The sequence below is a fragment of the Salvelinus namaycush genome, chromosome 3 (assembly GCF_016432855.1).
Source record: "Salvelinus namaycush isolate Seneca chromosome 3, SaNama_1.0, whole genome shotgun sequence".
Classification (NCBI taxonomy): domain Eukaryota; kingdom Metazoa; phylum Chordata; class Actinopteri; order Salmoniformes; family Salmonidae; genus Salvelinus; species Salvelinus namaycush.
The window spans coordinates 85,199,523-85,223,134 of NC_052309.1; the positions used below are offsets into that span (position 1 = coordinate 85,199,523).

Genomic DNA, 23,612 nt, shown 5'->3' on the forward strand with positions numbered 1-23,612 from the left:
TCCAGCACAGTTACAACAACTATGGTGGATGGGTGACCAGTACAGTATAGCTTCATTCTGATTGGTTTGGTTGGCCGTAACGTACTGCCTACAGTCTACAACATCTCACACACACAGACACTCATTCACTTATTGTAGATAGGGGGTTTGCGTTTCACTTTCACAAAACATACATGTACACCTGTATACAGCCCGAGGGAACATGCTGTATGAATTCAGAGTGAGAGGGGGAGGAGAGAGAGAGAGAGAGGGGAGGGGCAGACAGAGCTGTCTGTCAGGTGCACTAATTGAGAAAAAGTGACAGAGTGATCGAGACATGGAGAGGGAGGAGAAGAGGAGAAGAGAAGAGAAGAGAAGAGGAGAAGAGAGATGCTTGAGAGAGGAGGGGCAGTGTGCAGAACAGTTGTGGATCTCTTCTCTTCAGGCTTGCTAATTGAAAGGAAAGGATGCAGGCTGGCACATGCACAGAGATAAAGAAAGAGAGGGAGTGAGAGAGAGAGAGAGAAAAAGAGAGAATGAGAGAGAGAGAGAAAAAGAGAGAGTAAAAAGAGAGAGAGAAAAAGAGAGAGAGAAAAAGAGAGAGCGAGAGAGAGAGCTTATACAAAATAAGGAAAGGCTATAGATACTGGGCCTTCAGAAAGAAAGATGGAAAACTGAAGATATACTAGGACGACATATCAAAGAGCTGGATTAGTGTGAACGGTGTGTGCAGGCATGTGTATGTGTGTGTGTGCTATAGTGTGTGTGTGTGTGTGTGTGTGTGTGTGTGTGTGTGTGTGTGTGTGTGTGTGTGTGTGTGTGTGTGTGTGTGTGTGTGTGTGTGCGTGTGCATGCGTGCGTGCGTGCGTGCGTGCGTGTGTGTGTGTGGACAGAGATACAGTATGAGGCTGTCATTGTATTTGGCAAAACTCAAGCAGTAATTTGGACAGAGGCCAGCTGGCTAAAGGCAAATAAGGGTTTCCTTCTTGTCTTTTTTTCCATATTTCCCCTTTTTATTTTTGGGTCTCAGTGTGATTTTCAGAGGTTTGAAGTGAACGAGAGAAAAAAAAACATTCAAAACCTCAATGGACATAATCCGTTTAGTGGAACGAATTTATCGAAGCGCTTTCTCTCTCTCTCTCTTCTCTCTCTGTCTCTCTCTCTCTCTTCTCTCTCTGTCTCTCTCTCTCTCTCTCACACGTACTCTCACTCTCTCTCTCTCTATATATATATACAGTTGAAGTCGGAAGTTTACATACACCTTAGCCAAATACTGTACATTTAAACTCAGTTTTTCACAATTCCTGACATTTAATCCAAGTAAAAACTCCCTGTCTTAGGTCAGTTAGGATCATCACTTTATTTTAAGAATGTGAAATGTCAGAATAATAGTAGAGAGAATGATTTATTTCAGCTTTTATTTCTTTCATCGCATTCCCAGTGGGTCAGAAGATTACATACACTCAATTAGTATTTGGTTGCATTGCCTTTAAATAGTTTAATTTGGGTCAAACTTTTCGGGTAGCCTTCCACAAGCTTCCCACAATAAGGTGAGTGAATTTTGGCCCATTCCTCCTGACAGAGCTGGTGTAAATGAGTCAAGTTTGTAGGCCTCCTTGCTCGCACACGCTTTTTCAGATTGAGGTCAGGGCTTTGTGATGGCCACTCCAATACTTTGACTTTGTTGTCCTTTGGCCATTTTGACACAACTTTGGAAGTATGATTGGGGTCATTGTCCATTTGGAAGACCCATTTGCGACCAAGCTTTAACTTCCTGACTGATGTCTTGAGATGTTGCTTCAATATATCCAGATCATTTTCCTCCTCATGATGCCATCTATTTTGTGAAGTGCACCAGTCCCTCCTGCAGCAAAGCACCCCCACAACATGATGCTGCCACCCCCATGCTTCACGTTTGGGATGGTGTTCTTCGGCTTGCAAGCCTCTCCCTTTTTTCTCCAAACATAACGATGGTCATTATGGCCAAACAGTTCTATTTTTGTTCTAAGATATTTCTCAAAAAAGTACGATCTTTATCCACATGTGCAGTTGCAAACCGTAGTCTGGCTTTTTCTGCCGGTTTTGGAGCAGTGGCTTCTTCCTTGCTGAGCGGCCTTTCAGGTTATGTCGATATAGAACTCGTTTTACTATGGATATAGATACTTTTGTACCTGTTTTCTCCAGCATCTTCACAAGGTCCTTTGTTGTTGTTCTGGGATTGATTTGCACTTTTCGCACCAAAGTCCGTTCATCTCTAGTAGACAGAATTCGTCTCCTTCCTGAGCGGTATGACGGCTGCGTGGTCCCATGGTGTTAATACTTGCGTACTATTGTTTGTACAGATGAACGTGGTACCTTCAGGCGTTTGGAAATTGCTCCCAAGGATGAGCCAGACTTGTGGAGGTCTACAATTATTTTTCTGAGGTCTTGGCTGATTTTTTTATGGAATATCTACATAGGCGTACAGAGGCCCATTATCAGCAACCATCACTCCTGTGTTCCAATGGCACGTTGTGTTAGCTATTCCAAGTTTATCATTTTAAAAGACTAATTGATCATTAGAAAACCCTTTTGCAATTATGTTAGCACAGCTGAAAACTGTTGTGCTGATTAAAGAAGCAATAAAACTGGCCTTCTTTAGACTAGTTGAGTGTCTGGAGCATCAGCATTTGTGGGTTCGATTACAGGATCAAAATGGCCAGAAACAAAGACCTTTCTTCTGTAACTCGTCAGTCCTTTCTTGTTCTGAGAAAAGAAGGCTATTCAATGCGAGAAATTACCAAGAAACTGAAAATCTCATACAACGCTGTGTACCACTTACTTCACATAACCACGCAAACTGGCTCTAACCAGAATAGAAAGAGGAGTGGGAGGCCCCGGTGCACAAGTACATTAGAGTTTCTAGCTTGAGAAAAAAAATCTCTGCCATTTCCAGCTACAATAGTCATTTACAACATTAACAATGTCTACACTCTATTTCTGATCAATTTGATGTTATTTTAATGCACAAAAAATGTGCTTTTCTTTCAAAAACAAGGACATTTTTAAGCGACCCCAAACTTTTGAACGGTAGTGTATATACAGTGCATTCAGAAAGTATTCTGACCTCTTGACGTTTTCCACATTTTGTTACGTTACAGCCTTATTCTAAAATGTATTAAATATTTTTTTCCCCCTCATCCATCTACACACAATACTCCATAATGATAAAGCAAATACAGGTCTGTAGAATTTTTGCAAATATAAAAAAAAAAGTAAAAACTGAAATATAACATTTACATAAGTATTCAGCACCTTGGCAGCGATTACAGCCTACAGTCTTCTTGGGTATGTCGCTACAATCTTGGCACACCTGTATTTTGGGAGTTTCTCCCATTTCTCCCATGTAGATCCTCTCAAGCTCTGTCAGGTTGGATGAGGAGCATCGCTGCACAGCTATTTTCAGGTTTCTCCAGAAATGTTATTTCGGGTTTAAGTCCGGGCTCTGGCTGGGCCATTCAAGGACATTCAGAGACTTATCTTGGCTGTGTGTTTAGTGTCATTGTCCTGTTGGAAGGTGAACCTTTGCCCCAGTCTGAGGTACTGAGCGCTCTGGAGCAGGTTTTTATCAAGGATCTCTCTGTACTTTTCTCCATTCATCTTTCCCTCGATCCTGACTAGTCTCCCAGTCCCTGCCGCTGAAAAACATCCCCACAGCATGATGCTGCCACTACCATGCTTCACCGTAGAGATGGTGCCAGGTTTTCTCCAGCCATGATGCTTGGCATTCAGGCCAAACAGTTCAATCTTGGTTTCATCAGAACAGAGAATCTTGTTTGCCATGGTCTGAGAGTCCATAAGTGCCTTTTGGAAAAGTCCAAGCGGGCTGTCATGTGCCTTTTACTGAGGAGTGGCTTCCGTCTGGCCACTCTACCACAAAGGCCTGATTGGTGGGGTGTTGTAGAGGGATGTCCTTCTGGAAGGTTCTCCCATCTCCACAGAGGAACTCTGGAACTCTGTCAGAGTGACCATTGTGTTCTTGGTTACCTACCTGACTAAGGCCCTTCTCCCCCAATTGCTCAGTGTGGCCGGACATTTAAGAATGATGGAGGGCACTGTGTTCTAGGGGACCTTCAATGCTGCAGATTTTTTTTGGTACCCTTCCCAAGATCTGTGCCTCGACAGAATCCTGTCTCGGAGCTCTACGGACAATTCCTTCGACCTTATGGCTTGGTTTTTGCTTTGACATGCACTGTTAACAGTGGGACCTTATATAGACAGGTGTATGCATTTCCAAATCATGTCCAATCAATTGAATTTACCACAGGTGGACTCCAATCAAGTTGTAGAAACATGTTAAGGATGATCAATGAAAACAGGATGAACCTGGGTCTTCTAGCAAAGGTCTGAATACTTATGTTAATGAAGGTATTTCTGCTTTTATTATGGGGTATTGTGTATCGATTGATGATGAAAAACATTAATTTAATCAATTTCAGAATAAGGCTGTAACGTAATTAAATGTGGAAAAGGTCAAGGGGTCTTGAATAACAGCCGCAGACCATTATTCATCCTCCGCCAAACTTTACAGTTGGCACAATGCATTGGGGCAGGTAGTGTTCTCCTGGCATCCACCAAACCCAGATTCATTCGTCGGACTGCCAGATGGTAAAGCGTGAATCATCACTCCAGAGAATACGTTTCCACTGCTCCAGAGTCCAATGGCGGCGAGCTTTACACCACTCCATCCGACGCTTGGCATTGCGCATGATGATCTTAGGCTTGTGTGCGGCTGCTCGGCCATGGAAACCCATTTCATGAAGCTCCCAACAACAGTTATTGTGCTGATGTTGCTTCCAGAGGCGGCTTTGAACTCGGTAGTGAGTGTTGCAACCGAGGACAGACGATTTTTACGCGCTATGTGTTTCAGTACTCGGCGGTTTTGTTCTGTGAGCTTATGTGGCTTACCACTTCTCGATTGAGCCTTTGTTGCTCCTAGACGCTTCCACTTCACAATAACAGCACATACAGTTCACCGGGGCAGCTCTAGCAGGGCAAAAATTTGATGAACTGACTTGTTGGAAAGATGGCATCCTATGACAGTGCCATGTTGAGAGTTACAGAGCTCTTCAGTAAGGCCATTCTGTTGCCAAAGTTTGTCTATGAAGATTGCATGGCTGTGTGCTCAAGTTTATACACCTGTCAGCAACAGGTGTGGCTGAAATAGCCAAATCCACAAAAGTAGACATACTTTTGTATATATAGTGTATATTTTTATATATATATATCTTTACACCCAGATCCCAACAACAGCTTCTCCCCTATTCCACCTCTCCCTCTCACTGTGTGCCAACGAACAGCCCTCCTCTCCAGACCATCTCCATATGGTTCCCATGAAATGAACAACAGACCAGCTCCATATGAAAATGTGTCAGAATCACAGCAACATGAGAGACAAAGAGACCGTGCGCCAAAGAAATGTAGCTTGAGAGACAAGAGAATCTTAGAACAAATACCAGCTCACACATACACACACAATCTCATGCACGAACACACACACACACACACACACACACACACACACACACACACACACACACACACACACACACACACACACACACACACAGTATGCTCTGTGCTGCTGCTGGTGGGATACAGCCGACAGGCCGACACCCGTAGAGAGAAGGCGAGGAGCCTGGGTAATTGTTCCCGCTCATCATTTTGATGAGTTGCTTTTAATGCAAAACAGTAAAAAGACAACATGCAATTATGTTGAAGACAGAGCAGCTGAATGTGGTTGATGAACAGTCTGGATTCAATCAGGATCTTAATGCATTATGTACAATTAAACTGCAGTCTGGGTAATGGCTTCCACTGCAAACTGAGTAATAATCCTAATCATTACCACCTCCATTACTTTTATTAGGCTTGGCATTATCATCGTCCGACTTATTAATATTATTCTGTTTTCCAGCACAGAAATCTCCCCGTGGCTTCGATACCCGTTGCTAAAAGGTGAAAACGAAACATACGTTAACATATGACTCCAGTGCTAGCCTCCCTACACTGGCTTCCTGTTAAGGCAAGGGCTGATTTCAAGGTTTTACTGCTAACCTACAAAGCATTACATGGGCTTGCTCCTACCTATCTTTCCGAATTGGTCCTGCCGTACATACCTACACGTACGCTACGGTCACAAGACGCAGGCCTCCTAATTGTCCCTAAAATTTCTAAGCAAACAGCTGGAGGCAGGGCTGTCTCCTATAGATCTCCATTTTTATGGAATGGTCTGCCTACCCATGTGAGAGACGCAGACTCGGTCTCAACTTTTAAGTCTTTACTGAAGACTCATCTCTTCAGTGGGTCATATGATTGAGTGTCGTCTGGCCCAGGAGTGTGAAGGTGAACGGAAAGGCTCTGGAGCAACGAACCGCCCTTGCTGTCTCTGCCTGGCCGGTTCCCCTCTCTCCACTGGGATTATCTGCCTGGCTTACTGGTGCTCACTGGCTTACTGGTGCTCTTTCATGCCGTCCCTAGGAGGGGTGCGTCACTTGAGTGGGTTGAGTCACTGACGTGGTCTTCTTGTCTGGGTTGGCGCCCCCCCTTGGGTTGTGCCGTGGCGGAGATCTTTGTGGGCTATACTCGGCCTTGTCTCAGGATGGTAAGTTGGTGGTTGAAGATATCCCTCTAGTGGTGTGGGGGCTGTGCTTTGGCAAAGTGGGTGGGGTTATATCCTTCCTGTTTGGCCCTGTCCGGGGGTATCATCGGATGGGGCCACAGTGTCTCCTGACCCCTCCTGTCTCAGCCTCCAGTATTTATGCTGCAGTAGTTTCGGGGGGCTAGGGACAGTTTGTTATATCTGGAGTACTTATCCTGTCTTATCCGGTGTCCTGTGTGAATTTAAGTATGCTCTCTCTAATTCTCTCTTTCTCTCTTTCTTTCTCTCTCTCGGAGGACCTGAGCCCTAGGACCATGCCTCAGGACTACCTGGCATCCTTGCTGTCCCCAGTCCACCTGGTCGTGCTGCTGCTCCAGTTTCAACTGTTCTGCCTGTGGCTATGGAACCCTGACCTGTTCACCGGACGTGCTCCCTGTCCCAGACCTGCTGTTTTCGACTATGAAAAGCCAACTGACATTTACTCCTGGGGTGCTGACTTGCTGCACCCTCGTCAACTACTGTGATTATTATTATTTGACCATGCTGGTCATTTATGAACATTTGAACATCTTGGCCATGTTCTGTTATAATCTCCACCCGGCACAGCCAGAAGAGGACTGGCCGCCCCTCATAGCCTGGTTCCTCTCTAGGTTTCTTCCTAGGTTTTGGCCTTTCTAGGGAGCTTTTCCTAGCCACTGTGCTTCTACACCTGCATTGCTTGCTGTTTGGGGTTTTAGGCTGGGTTTCTGTACAGCACTTTGAGATATCAGGTGATGTAAGAAGGGCTATATAAATACATTTGATTTGATTTGATATGTTAACTTGTGTTTTGTGGGTGGAAGGAACTATAAGATTCACTATGACCTGTAACTGCTCATCTCCCTGTCATCTGTACCTCCATGTTGTTTCAGAGAGATGGCTGTAACTGCTCATCTCTCTGTCATCTGTACCTCCATGTTGTTTCAGAGAGATGGCTGTAACTGATCATCTCCCTGTCCTCTGTACCTCCATGTTGTTTCAGAGAGATGGCTGTAACTGCTCATCTCTCTGTCATCTGTACCTCCATGTTGTTTCAGAGAGATGGCTGTAACTGCTCATCTCTCTGTCATCTGTACCTCCATGTTGTTTCAGAGAGATGGCTGTAACTCCATCCACTGACACCATGTTGTTTCATTCAGAGAGATGGCTGTAACTCCATCCACTAACACCATGTTGTTTCAGAGAGATGGCTGTAACTCCATCCACTAACACCATGTTGTTTCAGAGAGATGGCTGTAACTCCATCTACTAACACCATGTTGTTTCAGAGAGATGGCTGTAACTCGATCCACTGACACCATGTTGTTTCAGAGAGATGGCTGTAACTCCATCCACTGACACCATGTTGTTTCAGAGAGATGGCTGTAACTCCATCCACTAACACCATGTTGTTTCAGAGAGATGGCTGTAACTCCATCCACTAACACCATGTTGTTTCAGAGAGATGGCTGTAACTCCATCCACTAACACCATGTTGTTTCAGAGAGATGGCTGTAACTCCATCCACTAACACCATGTTGTTTCAGAGAGATGGCTGTAACTCCATCCACTAACACCATGTTGTTTCAGAGAGATGGCTGTAACTCCATCCACTAACACCATGTTGTTTCAGAGAGATGGCTGTAACTCCATCCACTAGCACCATGTTGTTTCAGAGAGATGGCTGTAACTCCATCCACTAACACCATGTTGCCTGCCTCCCATGTGAATACCTTAAACATGGATTAGTCTAAGCATGAACTAGAGTGAATTTCCACCATGTTTCTTACACCAATCCCTAAAGCAGTAATCAGCAGTAGAATCAACAACAAAGCGGACTCCCCGCCCCTGGTTTGGTAAAAAGCTGAGGGATGGGGCTGGAGACATTTAATCACTCTCAAATTCATAGACAGAGCTATGGATGCAAGGATTGACCTTCAGTTATATAAAACATATAGTTTAAAACCATGTTTTGAGGCTATACAGTGTTTACATTTTCTTTGTTTACAAACATTAGAGTAAAACAAGCTTATAGTTTGGGTTTCTGATGGGGTACAACAGTTAAACTGAGCTCATGATGCATTTATAATATATATTCTTAAAGAATCAATGGGTATAAATCATTAATTTATAAGTCACAAAATGGATGTAGCACCTGCTGATTGCCCCTTTAAATCCCATAAATCCATGGCGGGAAGTGAATAAGTGCATGACTCTCTGTGGCCGCAACATCTAAGGGCCGCCCATCCCCAAACAGAGTGTCCATTAACAACAAACAGAATCACAGCTGCATCAAACAACATCAGCCCCAGCTACACATCATACGACCAGAGCAGTGATTATCAGTGACCACAAACACAATGTAGATCCTGCAGCACATTCCCCGCTGGCTTGCCCTGGCCAAGACACAACAGCTGGCCTAGTCTTAAAGGGGTAGTTCGCTTTAATGACAACATTAGTTAGAATGTTCCTTCTTAAAGGGGTAGTTCACCTTAATGACAACATTAGTTAGAATGTTCCTTCTTAAAGGGGTTGTTCACCTTAATGACAACATTAGTTAGAATGTTCCTTCTTAAAGGGGTAGTTCACCTTATTGACAACATTAGTTAGAATGTTGCTTCTTAAAGGGGTAGTTCACCTTAATGACAACATTAGTTAGAATGTTCCTTCTTAAAGGGGTTGTTCACCTTAATGACAAAATTAGTTAGAATGTTCCTTCTTAAAGGGGTAGTTCACCTTAATGACAACATTAGTTAGAATGTTCCTTCTTAAAGGGGTAGTTCACCTTAATGACAACATTAGTTAGAATGTTCCTTCTTAAAGGGGTTGTTCACCTTAATGACAACATTAGTTAGAATGTTCCTTCTTAAAGGGGTTGTTCACCTTAATGACAACATTAGTTAGAATGTTCCTTCTTAAAGGGGTAGTTCACCTTAATGACAACATTAGTTAGAATGTTCCTTCTTAAAGGGGTTGTTCACCTTAATGACAACATTACCCACTTGGCACACTGGTTGAATCAACGTTGTTTCCATGTCCTTTTAATGTTAGTACGTTGAACCAACGTGGAATAGACATTGAACTGATGTCTGTGCCCAGTGGGTAGTTAGATAGTTCCTTTTTAAAGGGGTTGTTCACCTTAATAACAACATTAGTTAGATGTTATCTTACTCTGGAAGTAGTCTGTACACCAGGAACCATCTAACTAATGTTGTATTTTGCTTTAACTATCCCTTTAAACAAGGAGGCTATGCCTGGGGCTTGGCATACCCTGAGTCTGCTGTGTTTAGGCAGGTCGGGTGAGGCAGTCAGAGCCTGGGTAGGGTGGGAACCACCACAAACCTCCAAAGACACAACAGCTGAACAGCCCTGCAGTCTGGGCAACCTCTTTACTGGCGTGTGTGTTGTTCAGTGGGCTGAGGGACATTCTTTCTGACGTGAATTTGAATAGCGCAACATTTTTTGGTTGAACTATTGACCCGTCACTCCATCCTAAAAAACACTGCATGGTGCTTCATCCCAAACATGCTCCAGGGGAGGGGCCTATTTCAGAGCCCAGATAAAAGGGTGGGAGCCGGGCTCATTTCTTAAGGATTACAAGCCGCCTGTCCTCCACTGGAAACTCAACACAGGCTGAGAATACATGCTGTCAGAGTAAGATTACACGCTGTTAAGCTCCAGCTCCGTACTATGGAACGCCGCTTGAGTCTTTACGTGTCAAGAAAGATACACGTCAAATAACACTATTCGACGTGTCAAATAAGCTTGTTGACCAATCAGGCCTTGAATATGACTGCACGTCACATAATAATTTAACGCGTTCATTAAATGTTTACGTAGTTATTACACATTGATTACACTATCACTCGTATTCCATATGTCACAACGATTCATCGATACGTATCGCTATGATGCTGGTAAAGTCGTCTCGCGCACCTGCCCTTCCTCGAGCTCTGGACAGTGATTGTCGTAAAAAAGTTAGCTAGCTGATGGATTTGATGCAAACTATGTTCTTCCCCACAAACACAGAAAAACGACAAGTTGTACTGGTGGAAGCTAAATACCAAAGAAGTTGTACTGGTGGAAGCTAAATACCAAAGAAGTTGTACTGGTGGAAGCTAAATACCAAAGAAGTTGCGGTCGAACAAATAATGCCTTATTACCAAGGTGGTATTGTAAACACATCGTTCGTGGCCGGTGTTTGCTTGTCTGCAGACATTTTTCTACAGCTTTGACAATGCTACTGATAGTAGTGGTGGCGCTTGGCTTGCATGTGCAAATTCATCACACAACATTCTATAACTGTGTTATTTGACGCGTATCTTTTTTGACACGTAAAGACTCAAACTGCGTTCCATATCGTACTGCTGAGAACCAGGACCTGAGTTGTGTTCATTAGGGCACACAATGGAAAACGTTTGAAAGCGGTTTGCAGCAGAACATGAAAATGGGCATTTCTTATTGGATTAGCTCAGGTTAGGTAATACCTCCCTGTTCCACTCCAGTTTCTGAATGTTTCATTCCGTTTGGTGCCTGATGAACACAGGAGACGTTGACATTGAGGGCTCTATCTGAACAAACCCAACAGAGTGGGAACTGTAAGGGCTAGCGGTAGCGCTCTAGGCTCAGGGTAGTGTCACAAATATTGTTGCTGTTTTCACAACCAAGAATGATGGGCGCAGTGCTGGCGTTGGCGCCAAAGGGATGGGTTTTGATAAATAAATAAGTTGTAGGTGTGTCGAGGCTTGGCCCCTCACTGGCCAATCAGAATGTGCTCCATGGCTAAATATGTGGTTGCTTCAAGTTGTGTATTTCCAGTCTTTTGTAGGGGCTCCTACTGGACATTACATTATGGCTGAGCAGGGACATGACAAACGTTGTCAACAAGCAAGATTACATTCATTATTGATAAGGACCAAAAAGAGAGCTGCCTGAAATTAGCCCTTTGGATCACCTTTTTAAGGACACACCTACAATATTTCCACCCCTCCCACCTGAGCACAAAGAGGTGATAAAAGACAGGTCAATTACCAACCGTTGCACAACAGTTTGAAAATAGCAGAGCTCTGGCTTTAACAGGTGGAAACTGCCAACGAACGTGAGTTTGACACCAGCGCTGCCTTAACGCCGGCCCAAGATAGAGCCCTGAGGCTTCATAGACTGGGAGACAAGGACAAGTAGAGGATTCTCTTACAAGTCCATTAATAATGATGGCAGCATAGAGTGCAGAGTGCTGAGTCATCTTCACATTTAGCTGAAAATAGTCATTGATCTAAAAATGAAACCACCTAAAACCCCTGGATGTGCGTATCATGAGGATATGTTATGTGGCTGTCGATCCTTAAAGGCCTCCGTCACGTTGAGAAGACTGCTAGCTAAATATACCAGATGACATCATGCTAAATTGGTGGTCAGGCATCACTCATTCCATTGTTTTTCCTGTGGGGTTTCTCTCTTACCTTCGTGTGAGTGAGGGAACCAGATCTGAGAGGCGCTGGAGTGGGGCCCACCACGGAAGGATCCGGGTGAAGAGGGTGAGGAGGGGGGCCGGGAGGGGTGAGAGGGGTGGGAGGACGAGCCCAGACTGCTGGCCAGGAACGTACCCATGAAGGAGGCAGAGGAGTTCCCCATCAGACCACTACCTATAGCCACACAGAGAATGAACACAATGAGAGAAAGGAGAGGGAGAGAAGAGGTTTTGCTAGAAGTACCTTCATTTCCGGGCACGTTTTCTCACATTAATTCTGATATTCCAATGAATAGGCGATTGAACAGCCCTTAAATGTGAGGCAATGTGAGACTTCGGTTAGAGTTATGGCAAAGCATAAAACATGGGGGGAAACATGCTAGCAAAGACCTTCTGGGCGAAGATTTTCACTTCATAAACAATGGGAGCATTGATTCAACGGAGTGTGGGTATCTATGTATGTTTCATGACTACACTAGCTGTATGCTGTACCTGAACATCACTGAATAGTGTGGACTGATGGCAAAGCACATATAACCTGACCAGATCCTTTCAGGGATCCAAACGTTGCAAACCAACTTCATAAAGGTCTGTGTTAGAGCAGTTCAGTGTTCATTACTACTACCTTCATTACACTACCTTCATTACCATTACCTTCATTACCACTACCTTCATTACCATTACCTTCATTACCACTACCTTCATTACTACTACATTCATTACACTACCTTCATTACCATTACCTTCATTACCACTACCTTCAATACTACTACAAGCATTACTACTACCTTCATTACCATTACCTTCATTACTACTACCTTCATTACCACTACCTTCAATACTACTACAAGCATTACTACTACCTTCATTACCACTACCTTCAATACTACTACAAGCATTACCATTACCTTCATTACTACTACCTTCATTACACTACCTTCATTACCATTACCTGCAATACTACTACAAGCATTACTACTACCTTCATTACCACTACCTTCAATACTACTACCTTCATTACCACTACCTTCATTACACTACCTTCATTACCACTACCTTCAATACTACTACAAGCATTACCATTATCTTCATTACCACTACCTTCAATGCTATTACAAGCATTACTACTACCTTCATTACCATTACCTTCAATACTACTACAAGCATTACCATTATCTTCATTACCACTACCTTCAATGCTATTACAAGCATTACTACTACCTTCATTACAATTACCTTCATTACCACCACCTTCAATACTACTACATTCATTGCTATTACCTTCATTACCACGACCTTCATTACTACTACCTCATTACCACTACCTCATTACTACTGCCTTCATTACCACTACCTTCATTTCCATTACCTTCATTACCACTACCTTCATTACTACTACCTTCATTACCATTACCTTCATTACTGCTACCTTCATTACTACTACCTTCATTACCATTACCTTCATTACCACTACCTTCATTACCACTACCTCCATTACTACTACCCTCATTACCATTACCTTCATTACTGCTACCTTCATTACTACTACCTTCATTACTGCTACCTTTAAGGTGCAACACCATAAGGGATGTGCATTCGACCATCAATGCTACTAAAAAGCACAAATAAATTGATAGAGAATACTGTAATACACCACTATCCATTTTCCTACTAGCTGACATCATGGTGCCTGACATTGGCAATCTGTCCGTCCCACAGCATGGGGACCAGGGATCAGCAGACCTGTAGACTTCACCACTCTGTGGTAGACTCGCTATGTCTGACAGATCAGCTCCCTGAGGAGTGTGTGTGTGTGTTTGTGTTTGTGTGTGCGTGTTTGTGTATGCGTATGTATGTGTGTGTGTGTGCGTGCTCCCCTCCCCTCCCCCTCAGAGCAGCCCAACCGACATTATATTCCTCCTCCCCTCTCTCCATCCCTCTCTCCCCATGGGGAGACAGGTCTCATCTCACAGCTGAGTACACACTTTCTCAGGCTCTCTCCCTCTATCTTTCTCCCTCTGCCGATCCCTATCTCTCACTCTTTTCCCCAGTGTCCCTTTCTCAATTTCTCTCCCTCCCTCCATTGTCTCATGACCTCAATCTCTCTTATTTCTCTGTTCCATGTCCCTCTCTCCCTCTCTCTCTTTCTCTATAGCAATCTCCTTCTGCTTTCTCTCCCCCTCTCTATTTCTCTATCACTCCCTCTCTTTCAGGCTCCTTTTTCATTGTCCCACCCACTCAGCTTTACTCTTCGTCTCTCCAGCCCCGCACTGCTTTCTCAAAATGACCCTCTCTTCTCCTCTCCTCTACACCTCATAAAGTCTACTACACCATGTCCCCAGCCTCTCCTCTCTCCTCCTCTCCTCTCTCTCCTTTCTCCTCCTCTCCCTCTCTCCTCCTCTACCTGTCTCCTCCTCTCCGTCTCCTCCTCTCCTCCTCTCTCCTCTCCTCTCTCCTCCTCTACCTGTCTCCTCCTCTCCTCTCTCTCCTCCTCTCCCTGTCTCCTCTTCTCCACTCACTCCTATCTCTCCTCATCTCCTCTATCTCCTTTCTCCTCTCTCTCCTCTTCTCCCTGTCTCCCCCCTTCACTCTCTCCTCCTCTCCACTCTCTCCTCCTCTCCCTGTCTCCTCCTCTCCACTCACTCCTCTCTCTCCTCCTCTCCCTGTCTCCCCCCTCCTCTCTCTCCTCCTCTCCACTCTCTCTCCTCCTCTCTCCTCCCCCTATAAGACACATTGCTTTGGGTTGGTTTAATTCTGCTCTGTAATAATGGCACCAGCAGAGCAATCTGTCCCTGGCTTGGCAGACTGTGGGTTTAACAAGACAACGATGAGTAACTGATCATTCTCAGCAACCCCTGTGTGACTGGGCTGGTTGACTATTATACATTACAGGGCCAAGCCAGAGAAAACACACTGATTAACACTGCTTCAGTTGTATTCCCATTATGGTGCTGCCGGCACACTTGAGAAACGGACCTCTGCAATGTTTCTCTCTACCTCCCTCCCTCTCACTTACTCTCTCTCTCTCTGTCTCTACCTCCCTCTCTCTCACATACTCTCTCTCTCTGTCTCTACCTCCCTCCCTCTCACTTACGCTCTCTCTCTGTCTCTACCTCCCTCTCTCTCACTTACTCTCTCTGTCTCTCTCCCTCTCTCTCTCTCTGTCTCTCTCTCTCTCCCTCTCACTTACTCTCTCTCTCTCCCTCTCTCTCACTTACTCTCGCTCTCTCTCTGTCTCTCTCTCTCCCTGTTCATCTCTTTACTGGTTGCCATGCATATGCATGAGGTTTCCTTGGATGAGCACTCAAGAGACAGTACAGTGTGTGTGTGTGTGTGTGTGTGTGTGTGTGTGTGTGTGTGTGTGTGTGTGTGTGTGTGTGTGTGTGTGTGTGTGTGTGTGTGTGTGTGTGTGTGTGATGAATGGATATTTCCTTGGGAACAACGGTGAGGAATCTTAATCATCAATAGCGCTGAGCGATTAACCAAAATAATGTTTTTTAAACAACTAATTGACCGACATTGGTTCAATGATTTGAATTCCATTGTCAGGTTGTGCTCTACTGGTGAGAGGTCAGGTGCAGGAGAGCGGAGGGTTGTGATCACACTTTATTTGGCAGAAGTACCAACAGACGGACGCAACTGCGTCAAAAACCTCCAGCCAAATGGCAAAAGTGCAAAGTGCGACAACAGTCACAATAATGCATAAGTTTAACAATTAAACACACTCGGGTTCAACACGGTACCCGGGGAAAAACCAGCCTGGCGCGTAACGCGAAACATGTAACAAAACAATTCCACACAGAGACATGGGGGAAACAGAGGGAATATATATGTAGTGTGATTAGGGAATGTAAACCAGGTGTGCGGGGAAACAAGACAAAACAAATGGAACAATGAAAAATGGAGCGGCCATGGCTAGAAGACCGGTGACGTCGAACGCCAAACGCTGCCCGAACAAGGAGAGGAGACGACTTTGGCGGAAGTGGTGACATCCATTTAGCTGGGTTTTCTCTTGTTTCACTACAGATTAACCAGATCCAGGCTGAACTGTGTGATGTTGTAGTTTTAAACTACTAAATATCACATAAAACACATGGAATATACACAACAAGTGAAATATTTGATGACAGTAAAGTCATGTGAATAAATAGTTAATAAGTGATGAGCAGCAATGGGCAGTCCCTCCCATCATTGCACTTCTGGTCATTGTTTGATTCTGTGCTGTTACAGCATTCAACCAAAATAATAATCCAAAACACTGATTATTTCTTAATAATCGAATCGAAACCAAATCGACCTCAAAAAGCACTAATGGCTCAGCACTAATCATGAAGCAGACAGGTTTTAGAGCTCAGAGAGAATGACTACAAGGCATCTGTGCTGGGGAGCCCTGCAGGGAACAGCCTATGGCAGCAGGACTACTGCTCTCTCCACCTCCTACACTCTGCATGCCTCTCCTGTCCCCTGTAGACCACAGCTCCAGACAGGTGGAAATCCCCCACAATCCCTGAGCTTATCTCACACCGCTCAATCAGACCACAGCCCCAACCTGGCCACCTCTGGCTCCAACACCACACAAAACCCCAACCCGCTGTGTGTGTGTGTGTGTGTGTGTGTGTGTGTGTGTGTGTGTGTGTGTGTGTGTGTGTGTGTGTGTGTGTGTGTGTGTGTGTGTGTGTGTGTGTGTGTGTGTGTGTGTGGCATGTAATTGTGTGGTAGGGATCATGTTACAGAGCAAGGTTAAAAGCCAGACCTACTGACACACAGTACAGATATAACAGAGACCAGACCTACTGACACACAGTACAGATATAACAGAGACCAGACCTACTGACACACAGTACAGATATAACAGAGACCAAACCTACTGACACACAGTACAGATATAACAGAGACCAGACCTACTGACACACAGTACAGATATAACAGAGACCAGACCTACTGACACAGTACAGATATAACAGAGACCAGACCTACTGACACACAGTACAGATATAACAGAGACCAGACCTACTGACACACAGTACAGATATAACAGAGACCAGACCCACTGACACACAGTACAGATATAACAGAGACCAGACCTACTGACACCCAGTACAGATATAAGAGAGACCAGACCTACTGACACCCAGTACAGATATAACAGAGACCAGACCTGCCTTTTCTCCCTGTACTCTAACACTGTCCTACAACAAAACTACACGGATGCACAACCTGGTCTCAGAGCATTTCGTATCATTCTGTATGTACATCTGAGACACTCCATTTAGTATGATATGTTACAATTTGTATGGTATGTATTCATTTGTGGATGTCCATCATCCATTTCGTATGATGTGTTAGCAATTACAATTCGTATGATATGTTAAGAATTACAAATGGAACAATATGTTACGAATTACAATTCGTACAATGTGGTACGAATTTGAAAAACATACAATATGTTACGAATTACAATTCGTACGTGGGATGAATTTGAAAAACCTAGGTGGCTATTGCTAACGTTAGCTAGCTTTAGGGGTCAGGGTAAGGGGTTAATTAAGGATAGGGTTAGAGTTAGGGGAAGGTTTAGGTAACATGGATTCACATTTACTATGTTACGACTGATCTATGAGACCAGTCTGGGATGTACTACTGTCTCAGCCTAATACTAGAAACCACACTAATACATTTAGATAGAGGAGGGGTAATGGAACAGCCCTGTACAGTACCACCACCCCTCCTCCCAAATCCTCCATCCCCTTCTCCTCTCCCGCTCCTCTCACCCACGTCTCTGAGGACAGCCCCTGGCGGCACCACGAGCCAAAGGTGGGGGCTGATTATGAGCCCAGCCAGTCAGCCAGCCAGTCAGCCAGCCAGCCAGCCAGCCAGCCAGCCAGCCAGCCAGCCAGCCAGCCAGCCAGCCAGCCAGCCAGTTCTCCCAACCACTCTCCTGTAAAGGCCTCCACACTCCTCACACACATGAACACACACACCCACACTAAGCCCCCAGCCCCCACATTAATCAACTAATCCTCCTGCATTATTAACATGTCCCAGAGAGAGAGATATATACCATGCAGCTTCCACACTGAGAGGAGAACACCACAGACATGTCCCGAGAGAGGAGAGGACCACAGACATGTCCTGAGAGAGGAGAGGACCACAGACATGTCCTGAGAGAGAGAGGACCACAGACATGTCCTGAGAGAGGGAGGACCACAGACATGTCCTGAGAGAGGGAGGACCACAGACATGTCCTGAGAAAGGGAGGACCACAGACATGTCCTGAGAGAGGGAGGACCACAGACATGTCCTGAGAGAGGGAGGACCACAGACATGTCCTGAGAGAGGGAGGACCACAGACATGTCCTGAGAGAGGAGAGGACCACAGACATGTCCTGAGAGAGGGAGGACCACAGACATGTCCTGAGAGAGGGAGGACCACAGACATGTCCTGAGAGAGGGAGGACCACAGACATGTCCTGAGAGAGAGAGGACCACAGACATGTCCTGAGAGAGAGAGGACCACAGACATGTCCTGAGAGAGGGAGGACCACAGACATGTCCTGAGAGAGGGAGGACCACAGACATGTCCTGAGAGAGGGAGGACCACAGACATGTCCTGAGAGAGGGAGGACCACAGACATGTCCTGAGAGAGGGAGGACCACAGACATGTCCTGAGAGAGGAGAGGACCACAGACATGTCCTGAGAGAGGGAGGACCACAGACATGTCCTGAGAGAGGGAGGACCACAGACATGTCCTGAGAGAGAGAGGACCACAGACATGTCCTGAGAGAGGGAGGACCACAGACATGTCCTGAGAGAGGGAGGACCACAGACATGTCCTGAGAGAGGGAGGACCACAGACATGTCCTGAGAGAGGGAGGACCACAGACATGTCCTGAGAGAGAGAGGACCACAGACATGTCCTGAGAGAGGGAGGACCACAGACATGTCCTGAGAGAGGAGAGGACCACAGACATGTCCTGAGAGAGGGAGGACCACAGACATGTCCTGAGAGAGGGAGGACCACAGACATGTCCTGAGAGAGGGAGGACCACAGACATGTCCTGAGAGAGGAGAGGACCACAGACATGTCCTGAGAGAGGGAGGACCACAGACATGTCCTGAGAGAGAGAGGACCACAGACATGTCCTGAGAGAGGGAGGACCACAGACATGTCCTGAGAGAGGGAGGACCACAGACATGTCCTGAGAGAGGGAGGACCACAGACATGTCCTGAGAGAGGGAGGACCACAGACATGTCCTGAGAGAGAGAGGACCACAGACATGTCCTGAGAGAGGGAGGACCACAGACATGTCCTGAGAGAGGAGAGGACCACAGACATGTCCTGAGAGAGGGAGGACCACAGACATGTCCTGAGAGAGGGAGGACCACAGACATGTCCTGAGAGAGGGAGGACCACAGACATGTCCTGAGAGAGGAGAGGACCACAGACATGTCCTGAGAGAGGGAGGACCACAGACATGTCCTGAGAGAGGAGAGGACCACAGACATGTCCTGAGAGAGGGAGGACCACAGACATGTCCTGAGAGAGGAGAGGACCACAGACATGTCCTGAGAGAGGGAGGACCACAGACATGTCCTGAGAGAGGGAGGACCACAGACATGTCCTGAGAGAGAGAGGACCACAGACATGTCCTGAGAGAGGGAGGACCACAGACATGTCCTGAGAGAGGGAGGACCACAGACATGTCCTGAGAGAGGGAGGACCACAGACATGTCCTGAGAGAGGGAGGACCACAGACATGTCCTGAGAGAGGGAGGACCACAGACATGTCCTGAGAGAGAGAGGACCACAGACATGTCCTGAGAGAGGGAGGACCACAGACATGTCCTGAGAGAGGGAGGACCACAGACATGTCCTGAGAGAGGAGAGGACCACAGACATGTCCTGAGAGAGGGAGGACCACAGACATGTCCTGAGAGAGGGAGGACCACAGACATGTCCTGAGAGAGAGAGGACCACAGACATGTCCTGAGAGAGGGAGGACCACAGACATGTCCTGAGAGAGGAGAGGACCACAGACATGTCCTGAGAGAGGGAGGACCACAGACATGTCCTGAGAGAGGGAGGACCACAGACATGTCCTGAGAGAGGGAGGGATAGAGGAGGAGGTGCTACCAGGAGAAGAGAAGGAGAGGGATAATAACAAGCCAAGCAGCAGGAAGAGAGAAAGATGAGGTGAGGAGAGCCCTAATCCATAGATATTTAGACAGAGGGGGAGAAGCTAAAGCTTGTAGAGGTCCCTTTAGCTGGTCCCAGGTCAGACCATATTATTAGGCTTTCAACACTCAGTAAGCAGACATGACCACCACCACTGATCCTGAGCCTGTATGTCACTCAACAAGAGATAAATGCCTAGTGGACGATATAAATGTCCTGACTGGTCGTCAAAACCTGAACAGAGGTTAATAGTATTCATAGCAGGGCGCTGCTCATTATCCCTGGCCTGGCGATCTGATTGGCTCCTGCTGACTGTACATCCTGCCACTCCAGAGTCTACACATATTGACCCGCCCTTTCATTGTCACGTCTCCTGATGGTTGGTTGACAGGGCCATCTCTCCTGCTGGTTGGTTGACAGGGACATGTCTGCTATTGGTTGGTTGACAGGGCCATATCTCCTGCTGGTTGGTTGACAAGGCCATATCTCCTGCTGGTTGGTTGACAGGACCATGTCTCCTGCTGGTTGGTTGACAGGGCCCTATCTCCTGCTGGTTGGTTGACAAGGCCATGTCTCCTGCTGATTGGTTGACAGGGCCATGTCTCCTGCTGGTTGGTTGACAGGGCCATGTCTGTTGTTGGTTGGTTGACAGGGCCATGTCTCCTGCTGGTTGGTTGACAAGGCCATGTCTCCTGCTGGTTGGTTGACAGGGCCATCTCTCCTGTTGGTTGGTTGACAGGGCCATATCTCCTGCTGGTTGGTTGACAGGGCCATCTCTCCTGTTGGTTGGTTGACAGGGCCATATCTCCTGCTGGTTGGTTGACAGGGCCATCTCTCCTGCTGGTTGGTTGACAGGGCCATGTCTCCTGCTGGTTGGTTGACAGGGCCATGTCTCCTGTTGGTTGGTTGACAGGGCCATGTCTCCTGCTGGTTGGTTGACAGGGCCATGTCTCCTGCTGGTTGGTTGACAGGGCCATATCTCCTGCTGGTTGGTTGACAAGGCCATATCTCCTGCTGGTTGGTTGACAGGGCCATGTCTCCTGCTGGTTGGTTGACAGGGCCATGTCTCCTGCTGGTTGGTTGACAGGGCCATATCTCCTGCTGGTTGGTTGACAGGGCCATGTCTCCTGCTGGTTGGTTGACAGGGCCATATCTCCTGCTGGTTGGTTGACAGGGCCATGTCTCCTGCTGGTTGGTTGACAAGGCCATGTCTCCTGCTGGTTGGTTGACAGGGCCATGTCTCCTGCTGGTTGGTTGACAGGGCCATGTCTCCTGCTGGTTGGTTGACAGGGCCATGTCTCCTGCTGGTTGGTTGACAAGGCCATGTCTCCTGCTGGTTGGTTGGCAGGGCCATGTCTCCTGCTGGTTGGTTGACAGGGACATGTCTCCTGCTGGTTGGTTGACAGGGCCATATCTCCTGCTGGTTGGTTGACAGGGCCATGTCTCCTGCTGGTTGGTTGACAAGGCCATGTCTCCTGCTGGTTGGTTGACAGGGCCATGTCTCCTGCTGGTTGGTTGACAGGGCCATGTCTCCTGCTGGTTGGTTGACAGGGCCATGTCTCCTGCTGGTTGGTTGACAGGGCCATATCTCCTGCTGGTTGGTTGACAGGGCCATGTCTCCTGCTGGTTGGTTGGCAGGGCCATGTCTCCTGCTGGTTGGTTGACAGGGCCATGTCTCCTGCTGGTTGGTTGACAGGGCCATGTCTCCTGCTGGTTGGTTGACAGGGCCATCTCTCCTGCTGGTTGGTTGACAGGGCCATCTCTCCTGCTGGTTGGTAGACAGGGCCATGTCTCCTGCTGGTTGGTTGACAGGGCCATGTCTCCTGCTGGTTGGTTGACAGGGCCATGTCTCCTGCTGGTTGGTTGACAGGGCCATGTCTCCTGCTGGTTGGTTGACAGGGCCATGTCTCCTGCTGGTTGGTTGACAGGGCCATGTCTCCTGTTGGTTGGTTGACAGGGCCATGTCTCCTGCTGGTTGGTTGACAGGGCCATGTCTCCTGCTGCGCTGGTCAAGACTTCACTGAGATAGCAGACTTTCTCTGCTACCTTCACTCTCATCTAAAACACAGCCAGCTGCTTTCTCTGCTACCACATATCTACAATACAACACATTATTACACAACTACTCTACCACCACATATCTACAATACAACACATTATTACACCACTACTCTACCACCACATATCTACAATACAACACATTATTACACCACTACTCTACCACTACATATCTACAATACAACACATTATTACACACTACTCTACCACCACATATCTACAATACAACACATTATTACACCACTACCACAACACATCTACAATACAACACATTATTACACCACTACTCTACCACTACATATCTACAATACAACACATTATTACACACTACTCTACCACTACATATCTACAATACAACACATTATTACACACTACTCTACCACCACATATCTACAATACAACACATTATTACACCACTACTCTACCACCACATATCTACAATACAACACATTATTACACCACTACTCTACCACCACATATCTACAATACAACACATTATTACACCACCACATATCTACAATAAAACACATTATTACACACTACTCTACCACTACATATCTACAATACAACACATTATTACACCACTACTCTACCACCAGATATCTACAATACAACACATTATTACACCACAACATATCTACAATAAAACACATTATTACACACTACTCTACCACCACATATCTACAATACAACACATTATCACACCACTACCACAACACATCTACAATACAACACATTATTACACCACTACTCTACCACCACATATCTACAATACAACACATTATTACACCACTACTCTACCACCACATATCTACAATACAACACATTATTACACCACCACATATCTACAATAAAACACATTATTACACACTACTCTACCACCACATATCTACAATACAACACATTATCACACCACTACCACAACACATCTACAATACAACACATTATTACACCACTACTCTACCACCACATATCTACAATACAACACATTATTACACACTACTCTACCACTACATATCTACAATACAACACATTATTACACACTACTCTACCACAACATATCTACAATACAACACATTATTACACCACTACATATCTACAATACAACACATTATTACACCACCACATATCTACAATACAACACATTATTACACACTACTCTACCACCACATATCTACAATACAACACATTATTACACACTACTCTACCACTACATATCTACAATACAACACATTATTACACACTACTCTACCACTACATATCTACAATACAAC

The 23,612-nt window shown here is 45.9% G+C and overlaps 1 protein-coding gene across 1 annotated transcript in view; it reads right to left on the minus strand.

Annotated features, from left to right (window-relative positions):
• The window catches only part of LOC120044090 (BAH and coiled-coil domain-containing protein 1-like), a 91,672-nt gene extending 69,400 nt beyond the window's left edge, over positions 1-22,272 (minus strand). Inside the window, exons 1-2 of the mRNA XM_038988679.1 lie at positions 20,844-22,272; positions 12,097-12,279 (exon numbers count right to left, since the gene is read on the minus strand). Of these exons, the coding sequence (XP_038844607.1) occupies positions 12,097-12,279; positions 20,844-22,272 (1,612 nt within the window). The remainder of the gene's footprint in view (positions 1-12,096; positions 12,280-20,843) is intronic.
• Positions 22,273-23,612: the final 1,340 nt, after the last annotated feature.